The sequence below is a fragment of the Notolepis coatsorum genome (assembly GCF_963971535.1).
Source record: "Notolepis coatsorum genome assembly, chromosome: 1".
Classification (NCBI taxonomy): domain Eukaryota; kingdom Metazoa; phylum Chordata; class Actinopteri; order Aulopiformes; family Paralepididae; genus Notolepis; species Notolepis coatsorum.
This window is the reverse complement of record NC_140165.1, coordinates 135,970,398-135,987,516: the sequence shown is the minus strand read 5'-3', so window position 1 is coordinate 135,987,516 and position 17,119 is coordinate 135,970,398. Positions and strand designations below refer to the sequence as shown.

Here is a 17,119-nt window from a genome sequence, read left to right as displayed (position 1 = left end):
CATGCAACCGGTTGAGTATCTCTTTCCTCATACTGTGAGGAATAACGATGCGGTCTCCGTACAGCACAAGACCCTTAGATAATGACAGGCTGTTACAGCAGTGGTGATATGCTTTGCCTTGTGCTGGTACACTGCTCACGTGCTTCGGCCATCCATCTGTGATCAGTCTGCTCACCACCAGAAGGTCGTAGTCTACGCTCGTCTCCTGCTTGATCCGGTCCAGTTTGGATGGCGACACTGGCCACGCTGCATGAGCTGCGTCCTCGAACGCTGAAACATCAGAGGTTAGTTCTGACACTTCACTCAGAATTACAGACAATGGCTGCCTGGAAAGTGTGTCAGCTACTGTCAGTGTTTTCCCAGGCACGTACTCTGCAATGGGGTTGTACTTCATCAGACGCATCAGCAATCGTTGGCACCGCAGGGGAACTCTATCGAGGTCCTTGTTGTTGATCAAAGGGACCAGCGGTTTATGGTCTGTATGGACTATGAAGCTGTCTAGGCCATAGAGGTAAGTGGAAAATCGTTCACAGGCCCAAACAGCAGCTAAACACTCCTTCTCTATTTGCGCGTAGCGCTTCTCAGCATCAGTTAGTGTCCTTGAACAGAATGCAACGGGTTTCAGTCCATCTGAGTGTCTCTGTAGCAGTACACTGCCCAGCCTGTAGCTGCTTGCATCTGAACTCACTATGGTAGGTTTGTTTACATCATAGAATGCCAGTGTAGGTGCGGTGGAGAGGAGTTGCTTTACCTTGTGGAATGCGTTGTCTTGTGCTGCGTCCCACATCCACACAGCCTCGCACTTCAGCAGGTCGTTGAGTGGCTTTATCACTTCCGATAAGTTAGGCAAGAAGCGCCCGAGATAATGCACCATGCCTAGGAACCTTCTTAAGCCTGGCACGTCACTTGGTGGCTGTAGCTCTGTGATGGCGCTTACTTTTGAGGGGTCAGGCTGGATGCCCTCACTGTCAATTCGATGCCCCAAGTAGCTCAGCTGCCTTTGGCGCAGAACGCACTTCTTGTCGTTGAGCTTTAGACCTGCACTCTCCAGGATACGCAGAACATTCTGGAGTCTCCCCTCGTGCTCCTTATCATCTGTACCATGGACAAGGATGTCGTCCATGTACACCTCCACTCCCTCTTGGCCTCTGAACAGCCGAGACATTTCTCTCTGAAAAATCTCCGGTGCACTGGAGATCCCGAAAGGAAGCTGCTTAAAAAAAAATCTACCCACTGGGGTGATGAATGTGGTCAGTTTAGCGGTTTCTCTCTCTAGTGGAATTTGCCAGAAACCACTTTCCGCGTCGAGTAGGGAGAACACTCGAGACTCCGCCAGCTTTGGTAATATGTCATCTATGGTGGGCAGAACATATCTCTCCCTCTTCACAGCCACGTTCAGTCGTTTTAGATCAACACAGATCCTCACCTCATCAGTTTTCTTGGGGACTGGAACCATGGGAGCACACCACTCTGTTGGCTCACTGATCTCCTCTATGACGCCGCACTTGAGCATCCTCTCCAGCTCCTTCTTGACTTTGGGAAGCAGAGGAGCAGACACTCTCCTCGCTGTGTTAATGCTGTATGGGACAGCATCGTCCCGCAGGCATATTCTCACAGGTTTTATTTTCAAGAGGCCCAGATCCGCCCCGAATGTGCCCTGTACCTCCTCCACTCTCTTCACCAGTCCCATTGCCACCGCAACATCACGGCCTAACAGGTTGCTGCCATTTGCTGTCTTAATCACATGGATGTTGAACTTATATTGCCGGCCCTTGTACTTAGATGTGGTAGTGAACAGTCCTAGACATTCAAGTCTACCTCCGGGGCTGTCGAAAGCTGTGAAGTCACTGGATAACTGGGGCAGGTGTTTGAGCTGATGGTAGGTGTCATCTGAAATCACACTGGCGTCTGCACCAGTGTCAATTTTGAAAGTGAGAGGAGTGTCACAGACGTTCAGTTCAACAGTCCATGGCCTATTGGAATCTGTCACGTAGAGGTATTTTGTTTTTATCTCACCAAGGAAGTGTCCTTCACTGTAACTGTCATCCTGCTGCTCCATTGTTGTCAGCTCATTCACTCTTGCAGAGCGACACACGGCGGCAAAATGTCCAATCTTCTGGCAGTGTCTGCACTTTGCCTGCCTGGCTGGACACTGCACATTGTTCGGGTGGTCCCTTCCACACCTAAAACACTTCGTTCCTGTAGCACCACCTGCTGCTTGGAAGCCGCCACTGCCCCGCGCTCTTCCCCGCCCTCTGTTTTGTTGGAAAGGCGCAGCGCGCGCATTGTGTCTGACCTCACTCAGGAATGTAGTATCTCTGCAGTTACAACAGCTGTGTGTGACCTCACTGAGGAATGCTGCATCTGCCGAGCCCACTCTAGACTGTTGGCTAATTTGCCCCTTTATCTGCTCAGACTGTCTCACCATCTCGATGGCTTTCTCCAGCGTCAGATCTGCCATTCATTGTAGCTTTTCTGACATCTCTTTATCCAGGATTCCTATCACCAGTTTATCCCGAATATTTTCTATCTTCACCGGACCAAACTGACAGGTCTCGGCCAGCTCGTAGAGCGTCCGGATGTATTCCTCCGCAGACTCGCCCCTCTTTTGCGAGCGGAGGTAAAAACGAGCACGTTCGTGGATAATGTTTACTTTCGGAGTGAAATAACGATTCAACTTGTCCAACACAATCACATAGTTGTCCTTGTCATCAACGTCCTTCCGTACCTCGAAATGCAACGTGTTGAAAACTTGCTCAGCCTCCTTGCCGAGCGCATATAGCAACGTGCTAACCTGCACAGGTCCATCCTCCCTGTCTAGTTTTGTGGCTAGCCGGTAGCGCTGGAACCGTTGCCTCCACTCCGGCCACAGTTCTGGGCGAGTGAAATCAAAGTTGTCGGGAGGGTTAAACTTGGCCATCTTCACTGGTTTACTTCTGACACCATGTTCAAGTTATGACCGATATAATAAACACTCTTGACGACCTGCTTTAACTCCATAGGTTGTGGTGTTTATTATCCTTCTCGTAGACACTTCCACACAGCGTTGTTTCGGTAGCATACATGGAATTAACTACTTCCGGCGCATGAGCGCCTAATATGGTCTGGTCTTAGAGACACACACACAATTGTACTTCCAGTACAATCATTTACATGACAGCGTATCTGCCGCGCGAGACTAGGCGAGGGGCTCTCGTGAAATCGGCAGTGTCCGCCCTCTTAACTCCTCCCCCGGCTTCACTCGGCTACTCTCGTCTACTAGTCGAGGCAAACCGAAATCCATCTTGAACAAGCCTATTGACTGAATGATTATCCAGTTTGACTATTGGCTACTACGGGCCACCGTACCGCGAGTGCGACTGCGTACAAACTGCCTCGCTACTATGAACCTGCTCTCACCGTCACGTCACAACTAGATGTTTAATAAACCTACGGTTTGATATACCCAAGTGTGTTCATTGACTCACACGCAACTGAGGTACATATTAACACAGTTTACACTTAGTAAGATATGTGATTGGGCCAGCCCAGTGTCAGTCAGTACCAATGGGCCGCTGTCCCAGCCTAGTAGTGGGCCGGTCGTTGACCAAATGAAAAAAAAAAAGTAAACAAAAAAAGAAAAATATTTTATTATAAATAATTATTTTATTTTTGTATCAAATCATAACGGCCCAAACATGCGTCGGCCCGGCCCACCGGGAAAATGCCCGGTATGCCAGTCCAGGCCTGCCGACAGCCATCAGACTCTATAACGCATCACTGTGCCTCACTGCATCATCACTGACACTGAGCACAGGGTGACAGTACTATAAAATCTTCCTGGACTTTTACATTACTCAGTCTTAAATCGATTTTTACTATATATTCTATATTAGAATGTATATACATAACATAGAAAATGTATATCCCGGACCGTATTTTATTCTTAGTCTTATTTTTATTCTTATTCTTGTTTTTGTCTACCTAAATGTTTACTGTTTACTGTGAGCGATCTGTAGTGCCAAATTTCCCCCTGGATGAATGAAGTATTTATATTCTATTCTATTCTAGTAGATATCCTCTTTTGCCAGAGGAGGACAGCAGTATGCCTACGCTTTCTCTAGTCTGCTGGAATTTAAAGAAGAAGAAGAAGCTGAAGAAAGAAGGAACATTTAAAACGTGCGAGGAAGAAGTACAGTACTTATGATCCCATAATATCTATGATCCCTCCCCTTCCCACCAAATCAAACCGAAAGATACTGACGTGAGACACTGAAGATGCAGACTTCTAGAGCGATGTTTATAGTGTTTACCTTGATTATACTGTCTCAAAGTTATTATGGGGAATGTATTTGTCAGAACACCACCAGACCCAACATAGTTATGGTGATGTCTGATGCATTTGTAAGTGTTCTTTAATTGCACGTTTGCAACTATCAATTTAGTTTGTTTTTACATTGTACTATTGTGTTTCATCTATCATGCGATGGCATAAAGCAACGTACTGTAGTCTGCAATGTTGTTAAAGAGACAGTCAGGTAAAGCTACTTTCCAGAGAGAATGTTTGGATATTTGACTATTTACTTTTGCTTGCGTGTGCTTTTTCTAATGAAAGTCACGCGTTTTCCTTAATTGAGACCGTAAGTCTGACAGTACGTTCACATACAACGCGAAGAGAAATATTGTCTCGCTTTACTTGTGTCAAATTGACAGTTGATGATAACTAGCAGAACTGGCGTGAAGAAGACATAGGCCTACTAGTGCGTTTGGTCTCAACTTGGTCATTGTTGACATTTACAAAAACGAGACAATTTCTAATTGTAACCTATTCCAATATCATTATGCCCCAGAGCAATCATAGCAATATACGTCACATTCATTGTTAAGATAAAATCTATCTCGCCCGGCGCATTTCTCGCTCAAGTTAAACTCGAGCGAACACCGTTCGCGCCGCCTAGAGCGAAGATGCGCCTGTTCACCTCCGTCCGCGTCTTTATTGACTATGCATTCCCGCTGCCTCTACATTTCGTTTCGCGTTGCCTATTGTAGCTTTCGATTCTAGGCAAGCATGCAACTGCAGGGAATGAATGAATGAATGAATGAAAACGTTATTTAACAGATTGCAGAATGGGTACATAAGGGGATGCAGACCAGAGAAAGACGTTTGTGTTGTTTACATCAGGGTCCCCCATTTTCAATTCATAGTGACATTTATGACATACAACATTGATTGATTGATTGAAAAGTGTATTAACAGATTGCAGAATGGGTACAGTACAGTACAGCTCAATACATACAATTGTTAAGAGGATGCAGACCTGAGAAAGACGTTCGTCTTGTTTCCATCAGGGTCCCCCATTTTCAATTCATCATGACATACAGATAGACAGTACTGCTACATCTATACATTTATGACATACCAGATTTTCAAATACAGTACTGTTTGTGATACTAAAAAAAATCCAGAAGAAGAGTATATACATTTGACATAGAAACTGTGCATTGGGGGAGGTTGGGTAGGTGGGGTGGGGCTGTACATTGGAGGTGGGGGGGGGGGGGGTGGTTGGGTAGGGGGGGGGGGGATATACATACATGACATCATGACATTTATGGCTATGATAGGGACATACAGGTATGTCTCGGTGGAGGTAGTGATCATGTTACCTAATAGTAATAGGATATATTGCAGGGTTTTGTCCACGACAATACTGCAGCATTTCTTACTGTTTTAAGGATTTTTGCAGGTATTCAGATTCAGATCCAAAATGGAAACAATATTATACTATACAGGCTGTTTATATTACCAGTACAATAGACAGTATGGTACGTTCAACAACCCTTTTGACCTTTTGACTTGACAATGGCACAAAGTTTCTACAAAACTTTGTATACAACTTGAGAGAAGGGATCATGGGGTAAAGGGACAACATTTATGATGAATTTAAAATGGGGGACCCTGATGTAAACAAGACGAAAGTCTTTCTCTGGTCTGCATCCCCTTAACAATTGTGTGTATTGAGCCGTACTGTATTGTTTGTACCCATTCTGCAATCTGTTAATAACATTTTCAATCAATCAACCAATCAATTCTAAATGGAAATATTGCAATTATATTTTAGATGTATTTATGCAAATAACACAGACTTAAGAATTCACCCCATATGATAATATGTTTTCTTTTATGAAGGATGGGCGGTTGACGTTTGACCCAGGCAGTAGCGTGGTGCAGCTGCCATACATTGACTACCTCAGGGGGCTGGGCACTACCTTCCTCAGTGCCTACACCAACTCACCCATCTGCTGCCCTTCAAGAGCAGGTAGGCCATAGACACCACAACTACCCACTTAAAACCAGGAGTTTCCTTGTACATTCAATTTGAAGAAGAATTTTGAAAAACCACGCTGTCACAAAATGGTTCCTAATCAATAACCTTGTTTTTGCTCATGAATGCGGTGTGTTTTCTATCATTCCCCACATATACATTACATGGAGCAGAGTCTGACCTTTTATTAGACATGGTTAGACACAGCAGGGGACAGGTAACGGTACTCCATCTACTGCAGTACTGTTCTGTGACCACTGTGCAGCACAAATAATAGCAATTGTTTTGTTTTAATGTTGTGTATTTTCTTCCCTCAGCTATGTGGAGTGGCAGGTTTGTTCATTTGACTCAATCGTGGAACAACTACAAGTGCCTGGATGCTAACGCTACGACATGGATGGACCTGCTGCAGCAACATGGATATCACACCCACAGCATGGGCAAGCTGGACTATACCTCAGGGGCTCACTCTGTCAGGTAGGCCTGCCTTTATTCACCTATTATTGGCATTTTGTGCGTCAAACCAATTAAATGTAACTTTATTATGCTCTATGAGGAGATTCTTGCCCATTGCGTAAAAAAACATACAATACATAAAAGTGTAAAAACACTAGGGATGGCAAGGTTCAAACGTCAACCGTTACTGCTCCTAATTTATGAAAATGACATGTTGTCAGCTTGTGACTGCAACTTGTTCCTGTTCGCGGATGACTCAGCCCTGCTGGTCTCTGACAAGAACAAGTTACAGGTTGAAAAAGCCCTCAGCTCTGAACTCGGCAGAATCTGCACCTGGCTCGCTGACAACATACTATCATTACACCTGGGTAAAACAGAGTCCATTCTCTTCGGTTCAAATAACAACCAGAAGCAAGACAAACTGCTTCTCTGTTACAGTGGGTGACAATATTGTCACAAGGAAAGATGAAATTACATACCTGGGGTCCATCCTAGAGGAAAATCTTTCCTGTGACAAAATGGCAAACAATGTAATCAAAAAAGTCAACCAACAAACAAGATTCTTGTACCGGATCTCCTCTCTGGTAAACAAGAATACCCTGAAGACTCTGGCAGGAGCACTCATTCAAGGGTACTACGACTATGCTTGCACCTTATGGTACCAACGCACCTCAAACTCAAAGGCACTAAAAACAAGATTACAAACATCACAAAACAAACTGATCAGACTACTGATTGACCTTACTCCTAGAACCCACCTCACCCCTGCCCACTTTGACAACCAAGGATGGCTTAGAGTAGACGACAGAGTACAGCAACTTGCAATGGGCCTGGTCTACAAGATACACTACAACACCACAGGTACCCATGTTTCAAACATGCTATTCAATTCAATCATATTCAAGTTCATTAACAATAGGCAAGATCTTCCTGATACCTTCCATAGTTTCTTCATATTTTCATCAGAATTTCACTCATATCCAACAAACCATAGTAATAAACTCCACTTACCTTTCTGTCAGACATCTAGCCATCAATTCAACATTAGCTTTAGAGGTCCTAAACTCTGGAACACTCTAAGTTCATCATTGAGGTCAACAACCTCCTTATCTATTTTTAAAAAACAATTAAAATCTAATTTAATTTCATCATAAATCACCATCACATTAAGTTACTCCTGTGCATCAGTGTTACATCTACTGTTAGTATGGCTGCTTGTTTCTTTTTCCTCATTATATACTGTTAATATGTTATTCTCCTCTCCTTTGCCCTCTTGTACAAAAAAAGATTGTCCTTGTTACTGACTCGTATCAATCTTCCATGTTTTCGCTATAGTGTCTGCCTTATGTCTCTGATCCTGTTTTGTAGTTTATTTTGTATACTATGCTTACATGTATTTCGTTCATATTGTTTATGGACAATGAGATGGGAGTGGAACTTTGTACAAGCCCTTTGGGCTTCGTTCCCTCCTAGCACTGTTTTTTTTTTTTTTTTTTTTTTAATAATGTGCTAAATAAATAAACTAAACTAAACTAAACATGTCGAGGTACTTTCCAAGGGTCAGTGAATACCACGACCACAACACCAGAGGGAGTTCCACAAATCATGTGCAACCCAGATTCGGCTCAAACAAGGGACTATACACGTTTCGCAATTATGCCACATCGGATATTCGTTTTTGAGACATTTCGAGACACAAGGAAGTAAACACACTACTGTTTATTATTCAAACTCAAGTCCTCATCCTTGCTTCGCGCCGAAAACCACGTCACGTAGTCGACGTAGTAGACGTCGGCGCGTCGCCGATGTGTGTGTGTGAGACTGTGCGGCGCGCTGCAGCGTCACAGACAGTCAGACAGACTCAGATCAGATAATATAAAATATCATTAAATAGTGGATTTTAACCATTAAAAAAAAGCATGTTTTAGACTGCTTACACTAAAATGCTAACTAAAAAAATTAAGGTTTTTATTTTTTTATTTATTTTTTGTAAATCTTCTGACACAGCTTGCAGTTACACTCCCGCCAGCAGGGGGTGCTGGAGCACCCGTCGCACCTATACTTCCCGCGTCCTTGCTCCTATCCCCTCCTAATGTACAGTTCCCTCCCCCTTGTATGTATATAATATTATTTCCTGTTAGGATCTCTGTTTAACAGTACTGTATATTTGCATATCTTGTATCTCACAAATGTAACAGTACTGTATATCTGTATGTCATAAATGTCATGATTAGATTAGATGATTAGATTAGATTTTTGTATATCTGTATGTTGTGTATGTCATAAATGTCATTATGAATTGAAAATGGGGGACCCTGATGTAAACAAGACAAAAGTCTTTCTCTGGTCTGCATCCCCTTAACAATTGTGTGTATTGAGCTGTACTGTACTGTACCCATTCTGCAATATGTTAATAAAGTTTTCAATCAATCAATCAATTCAATTTCAAACGTTTCAAAACTGCTGGCTCAACATTGGCATCTACTGGCAGAAGCTGACATTGCAGCCATTAATTATTATAAGTGTGTTGAAGGCTCCCTTTTCCCAAACCCAATTCCTATATTATTACATAGTTTTCATTGTATGATTTGACTATTTCGTATAGTTATTGTTTGACATGATGATGATGAAGATGATGGTCATATGCTACTGTTAGTTTGTTGTGATTTCATGTATTTTTTTTTAATGTTGTTCCTATTTGTGCAAAACACAAATTCCCCCTGGTGCAAAAAAAAACATTTTCATTCATTCAGTGAGAATGAACATATTTTATTAATATATATTATTGCTTCATGTGGTTTATATTCTATAATTGTTTAATGTACATGCAGCATTCCCAAACCTATTCTGACTCGTTTTTATTGCACTTTACTGTAATTGTAGTGTTTTTCTAAGCACTTTTAAAAGCAGTGCTACATCAGTGTTACATCATCAAACAAGATGTCGATTGCGTGACTAGGTGTTTCAAAACACCACTCAAAACTATGTATCGAAACAGGAAGTGGTGAAATGTATCAAAACCGCTCATCAAAATTGCCATCTCTAAAAAACACAACACAGGCATGACAGGTGGAACACTGCATGAGGACACGTGACACACGTGACACGCCCTCCACACACGGCAAATAGCAGTCATCTATTAATGGGTGTCCATGAATAATTATGCAGTTATAAACTGCATTATGCCTGTACATAATCCCTGAGCTGAACTGGGTTGCATTCATATTTTCCACTTCTCCTCTTGGACGCTTGCACGTCCTCGTGACCATTTTCCAGTTCCTCTTGTGTGTGTCCGTGTCTGCTTCTCTGCACGTTGACTGTACATTCCTGTTTGTACACTCACCCCAGTAACCGAGTGGAAGCCTGGACACGGGACGTTCAGTTCCTCCTGCGGCAGGAGGGCAGACCCGTGACCCAGCTTGTCGGGAACTCGTCAACAGTGCGGGTCATGACTAAAGACTGGAAGACTACGGATGCGGCTACCCGTTGGATCCATCACAGTGCCGCCGCATCTCTGTCCCAGCCCTTTGCTCTCTACCTGGGCCTGAACCTGCCTCACCCCTACAAAACGGACTCCCTGGGGCCCTCTGCTGGTGGATCCACCTTCCGCACGTCCCCATACTGGCTCAAAAAGGCATGCTCTCTCTCGTTAACTCTCCCTGAAAAGTGAAAAATATCGGTACATATGATATACGTGATGATAAGGAAGAGTGAGGTGGCACATAAAGGGATTTATTGTGGGGGAAATGATGCAAAGTAGTACGAATAACTCCATTTGGAAACAGGAGGGATCGGTTCCCAAATTTGCTTGGTTCAATTAAGTAACTTTCCCAAACTCTGCCACCCAGTTACTCAGACAATACTCCACTACTCCAGCTTCATTTACTAAATAAGTATTAAAAAATGAGGTGTACAGTGACACAAAATTACATTGGGTTCCCTCGTGGAAACCAAAATATTCTGGAGAAATAATCCATATCATTTACATTGTCAGTTCAATAATGCATATAGATCCTACTAAGTTCATATTAATAACTGATCGCTCACACACAGGTGTCCACTGATCTCATCACCATTCCAAAATGGCTTCCTATGGCTACCATGCACCCTGTTGACTACTACTCTACCGTCACTAAGAACTGCAGTGGCGACTTCACAGTGGAGGAGGTCAGGGACATACGTGCCTTCTACTACGCTATGTGTGCTGAAACAGATGCCATGCTGGGTGAGTACGGCACTGATGGAATAAGTTCCGACATCCTTCAACCTTTTACCTCTTCATTTTATTGTCTTGTTTGAAGGTGCTATGTGTCATATTTCATCATTTTGAATTTTGGCCCTTTGTCGATAAACTAGCATAAAATGGCTGGTACCTATGAACTCCTCGAGATGTCTTCTTGTGCCCCCAAGCGACCTCTGAAACATACCGTATCTAGCTAGCTAGACTCCTGAGTGGTCGTGTTCAGAGTGATCAGCATTCCGTGTCCCATATAGGCCGTATGGTGAAGGCTGAGAAGTGGCTAGAAAACGATTCTCGTTCCCACCTCCCCGAATTACACAATTTTCACTCTGGGTGAAATATATATTGGTGTAGATTTAGGAACAAAAAGTTCTCCATTGACAAAATAGCCCATTTTGCGTAATCATAATTTTAAAGTCGGGACTAGATCTTTGGTCACCGCAGAGTTTTATTTGACGCAATTGGTGTGAGTTCGGTCACGTATCTTGCGCTCGACCAATAGCAGCTCTCTTTGTTGCGAGGATCCTCGCAACAAAGAGAGCTGCTATTGGTCGATCCGGTGTCAACAAAGAAATTACATCCACACTCTAACGTTACGGACTAAAATGGACAGAAAACACCTTCTAAAGTTCGCAAAAGGGTTTCTAAACAATGTTATATGCATCTCACGTCCGTTCAGAAAGAACGTGTACAAGATTTTACAGACACGGTGGGATAGATATAGAAACTGCGTCGAACGGTGGCTTAACCTTAACCTACCAGGCCAGGGCCCTATTCCCCGTACCTGGTTCAACTAAGTCGATCAAGAGTCCATTATCCAGATTCAATTAACCCGATGTTTGAAGCCGGGATTTTCCTGTTCCTCGAAGGTGGATTCAGTCTCGTTAACTCGAACCAGACTTGAGACCCAGGATAAGTGCGCGCGGCCGCTTCAGTTGAAAAGCCAGCACGTATCGATAGCAGAGATCCTGATTTTCTAACGGCATTGATTGATTAATTGATTTAAAACTTTATTAACAGATTGCAGTATGGCTCAATAGCCTCGCCGACAAGTTAATGCATAATCTATAGGCTAATTTTAAGTCCCTCATTACCCCAATCAATCAGATTATATTTCTTTAAACTTGCCTGCTGGCAGTAGGTTTATGGATTGAATAATCAAATGAGATCTTGCTAGCGAAAATAATTAGTTCAACAGAATAAGGATACGGCTCTCTTACCCATTGATTGATGTATGGTGGATCTTTTACTTATCTGCACTGTGGTGTGACGGTTTGTGGTTTTGACTTTCACGCAGACGGCCCGGTTTCGAATCCCACTTCTCCTAGTCTTTTCCTTCTTTTTGAAATGTAGGAATAATTCAATTTGGTGCACGTTGAGAGCTATATAAAGAATGACATCCTCAATGCATGTAGATTTATAATATTTTAACTTAAAACTAGGCTACTTTTGCGTATAATCATTAATATTATATTCCAAAAAAAATAATATTGGAAACGCGGGGTTTCGAACACCGGTCGCCCGGTTGCCAGGATTCAGCACTAGCCGCTGCGCCACTGTGCCAGACGGGATATATTCATTGTTTATCCATTAATGGACGAGAGACCCGTGTTTAGAATATTTTTCTTTTTAATGAAGTTTTATCTCTTTATTCTCAAATGCATTAATGTGACGTCAACGGCTCATTCAATTTCTCAAATCCGTCAAACAGCGCATCTCATCAGACATTTTAATCCCAGTTACAATATCACACAAAAACCACAATCCACGCATAGACACTTCAATTTTATGCTTGAATGAAACACAATCCGGGCGCTCCGTTAAGCAAATCTACAGCGGAGAATATATGAAACTAATCAGAGCCAAACGGCCGATAGGTTTCATTCATTAAAAATATCCCAGCGGGATTCACATTTGCAATGCGCCGTTATTAAAATAACCACATGCAGCGTGTATCGCGACTCTGAGCGCCGTATATGACGTGCATTATTTTATTTAGGACAAAGTAAATCTATAGGCTCAATATGATTTATTATCAGCATTTAGTTCTATTATTATACATTTCAAAAGCCCCCTCTAGGAAAACGAAGCACAGAAACATAATTCAGAATGGTATAAATGGGATCTCTAGACTGTGAGAATAATTTCAGGAAGCGAGCTGTCATTTCTTTGCGGGGGCGTGGCCATGGTTCATCCGGCTAACTGAAGTTAACCCTGCTCTCGACCAGGCTCAAACTTTTTGATCTGTTGTCATGGTGATTTGGACAATCGAGCGTCGGGGAACAGGAAGGTCCGGCTTAAGTCAGGCTAGACTGGAAATTATCCGGCTAACTCAGTTATCCAGGTACGGGGAACGGGGCCCAGAATCATACCATTGTGGAGACATACAAACATTGTTTAGAGATCGATTTGTGTCATAAATGTCATGATATCTGTATGTCGTGTATGTCATAAATGTCATGATGAATTGAAAATGGGGGACCCTGATGTAAACAAGACGAAAGTCTTTCTCTGGTCTGCATCCCCTTAACAATTGTGTGTATTGAAGAGCTTTGACCTCAATGTCCGTTTTGAGTAGGGATGTCCGATATTATCGGCCTACCGATATTATCAGCCGATATTGGCATTAAAATGTGATATCGGAAAGTATTGGTTTTCAATTTCTTTTTATTTGTAATTTTTTTTACATTTCTATAACCTTTATTTACCCAGGCAAGCAAGTAAGAACAAATTCTGATTTTATTTATTGTCAAAAGTATGCATAATGTTGTGTTAATTCCACAACAAGAGATATATAATGTTAATGACCTGAAATTATTCCGTTTTTTGGGGGGGAAACCACGCATATATCGGTATCGGTTGATATCGGTATCGGAAATTAAGAGTTGGACAATATCGGTATATCGGTATCGGTAAAAAAGCCAATATGGAACATCCCTAGTTTTGAGAATAAATAAAGGTTTCAATCAATCATTGTCGGTTACTGACACTGTTAAAACACGCATGTGTGAGTTTCTACTGAGCCGTTCTGTATTGTACTTACCCATTCTGCAATCTGTTAATAAAGTTTTCAATCAATCAAGATAAGATATTCCTTTATTGGAAATTCAGGCATCATAGCAGCATGGGGGAGGGGAGGTACAGGTAGTAAAAACAAGCAGTGTAAACAATATAACAAGTCAATATAATTAACTAACTAACTAACTGAAATATACAGTATTCACATAAGGTGCAGTATGCATAAGGTAGTGTCCTTTTTAGGTTCCTAGTAGTTGTAGTTGGATGTCTGGCAGCAGTCCCTGCCATTCCCACTGTTGTGGAGCCTGATGGCCGCTGGTATGAAGGACTGACCGGAGGTTTATTCGTCACATACATACACAACTAACACAAGTTTAAAGTTTCAAGTTTGTTTATTATTTATCACAATAAAATACAGGTACTTTACGATGAAATGCTTGTATGTGCCCCTGAGAGTGTGCTTCATACAGTAAAAAAAAAGTAAGTAAGTAAAGAGGAATATACAATACAGAGTAAAATGAGTAAACGGTGAGGTGTGTGGAGAGATTAGTGTCAAACTGATCTCAACAAATACAAACAAATCACACTACTACTGTATAATCCTAATCCCCTCGCCCTATACATCCCAATCCAGTCCACACCCTCATCCACCACCACACTTCTCAGGCAAGACTGATGTTAATCATCCTCACCACTATCATCTGAGTCATCATCCCATGTAGCCCTATCCTCGGTTTCCTTAGAAACATTTGCACAGTTTTGCCATTGACAAAGATCTGTACATGGCAGTTTTGCAGACACACATGAACATCTTCCTGTCTCAAATGGTCCTTGTTTGCAACCTTAGTGGACTACCTGCAACACACTATCAGAGGCCGGATTTGTAGTCATCCGTCATAGTCACTGTTAACTCCCCATCCTCGACATGCCACCCATTGCCAACAGGTAAAGGGGCACACATTATACTGTAGCTTTCAATGAATGTCTCATTATAGCTGCTTGGTAATTTGCCCTTTTGCAGCGTTGGTACAATGCGCCACTTGTCGGGGGCATAGAGAGTTCTGGCAAAGCCGATGATGCCATGCAGAATGATTTATATCTGGCATCATTCACATTCTTAGCTGATGGCTGGCCATACAGGTGGCACACATATTTGCTAAGACCATCAAAGGTAGACTGGTCTAGGGTAAGTCACCTTTCCCCCTCCTCCCACACTGTGCAACATCCTGATGTGCAATATCCACAGTGCAATACCCACCCACTACCGTCTGACACTGTGATTGTTATTTGTGTATTGCTATTCTGTATATTGTTGTTATTTTGTATATTGTACATGACTAACATTGTCTTATTGTATAGAATTTAATGTTTCTGTATAGGATTTTATGTTTCTATTTTATTACTTGTGATTTTATTACTGCACCTTTAGGTTTGAGTCCCAAATCTCGTTGTATGCAAATATAATGACAATAAAGTACAATCTAATCTAATCAGGGTCCCCCATTTTCAATTCATCATGACATTTATGACATACACGACATACAGATATCATGACATTTATGACACAAATCGATCTCTAAACAATGTTTGTATGTCTCCACAATGGTATGATTCTGGCCTGGTAGGTTAAGGTTAAGCCACCGTTCGACGCAGTTTCTATATCTATCCCACCGTGTCTGTAAAATCTTGTACACGTTCTTTCTGAACAGACGTGAGATGCATATAACATTGTTTAGAAACCTTTTTGCGAACTTTAGAAGGTGTTTTCTGTCCATTTTAGTCCGTAACGTTAGAGTGTGGATGTAATTTCTTTGTTGACACCGGATCGACCAATAGCAGCTCTCTTTGTTGCCGTATCCTCGCAAAAAAAGAGAGCTGCTATAGGTCGAGCGCAAGATACGTGACCGAACTCGCACCAATTGCGTCAAATAAAACTGCGGTGACCAAATATCCGTTTGCGAGGAAAGATCTAGTCCCGACTTTAAAATTATGATTGCGCAAAATGGGCTATTTTGTCAATGGAGAACTTTTTGTTTCTAAATCTACACCAATTATCTTTCACCCAGAGTGAAAATTGTGTAATTCGGGGAGGTGGGAACGGGATGAAACGATACAGCCTTCACCTTACGGCCTAATACTCTGTGTTCAGATTACATACATATGCGGCTAAGTGGCGCAGTGGGCAAGGCGCTCGCCACTAATGCAGGAGATGCTGGGTTCGAGCCCAGCTCTCGGCATTGCTACCAGCTTGGCTGGTCGTTCATACTGGGGGTGGACGGTATAAATGGTATACGGTATGAATTTGCTCTACGGTATGGATTTTGACTATACCTTGTAACCGGTAGAGCAGCTCTAAAATTATTTCACTCGTATTTGCCCCTAAAAATAGATAGAATTAGTCATAGATAATAGATATATGCAAACTGTAAAAAGTTATTTAGGAGCACAGAGGCTTCGCGCAGTGGGCGTGTCAACACGCAATTGTCATTTCATAATAAACACAGAAGCAAACGAGCTCTTCCGCCCTGCGTTTGAAGGCTGTGTGACAACTTATCTCGCGAGTCGTGCAGTTTCTATGTGTAATGTAAACTCTGCGACGAGTCCAATGGTCTAACATGCTTTGCATCCTCGCCATTCTGTAATGCCCACGTCGCGCTAAAACCTTATGTAATGTTAACTGTCGATGTAGCCTCAGCAAGCTAACGTTAGCTGGCTCCACTCCTACTGTAGCAGCCTGTTGATGTATTAGCCTCAGAAAGCTAACGTTAGCTAGCTCGCTCCACTCCTACTGTAGCAGCCTGTCGATGTATTAGCCTCAGCAAGCTAACGTTAGCCGGCCTCCACTCCTACTGTAGCAGCCTGTCGATGTATTAGCCTCAGCAAGCTAACGTTAGCCGGCCTCCACTCCTACTGTAGCAGCCTGTCGATGTATTAGCCTCAGCAAGCTAACGTTAGCTCGCTCCACTCCTACTGTAGCAGCCTGTCGATGTATTAGCCTCAGCAAGCTAACGTTAGCTCGCTCCACTCCTACTGTAGCAGCCTGTCGATGTATTCGTTTCAGCAAGCTAACGTTAGCTGGCTCCACTCCTACTGTAGCAGCCTG

The 17,119-nt window shown here is 42.7% G+C and overlaps 1 protein-coding gene across 1 annotated transcript in view; it reads left to right on the top strand.

Annotated features, from left to right (window-relative positions):
• The first annotated feature begins 4,239 nt into the window (after positions 1-4,239).
• arsk (arylsulfatase family, member K) overlaps positions 4,240-17,119 on the top strand; it is a 60,358-nt gene continuing 47,478 nt past the window's right edge. Inside the window, exons 1-5 of the mRNA XM_084312729.1 lie at positions 4,240-4,383; positions 6,167-6,296; positions 6,620-6,779; positions 10,107-10,392; positions 10,812-10,983. Of these exons, the coding sequence (XP_084168855.1) occupies positions 4,258-4,383; positions 6,167-6,296; positions 6,620-6,779; positions 10,107-10,392; positions 10,812-10,983 (874 nt within the window). The 5' untranslated portion in view covers positions 4,240-4,257. The remainder of the gene's footprint in view (positions 4,384-6,166; positions 6,297-6,619; positions 6,780-10,106; positions 10,393-10,811; positions 10,984-17,119) is intronic.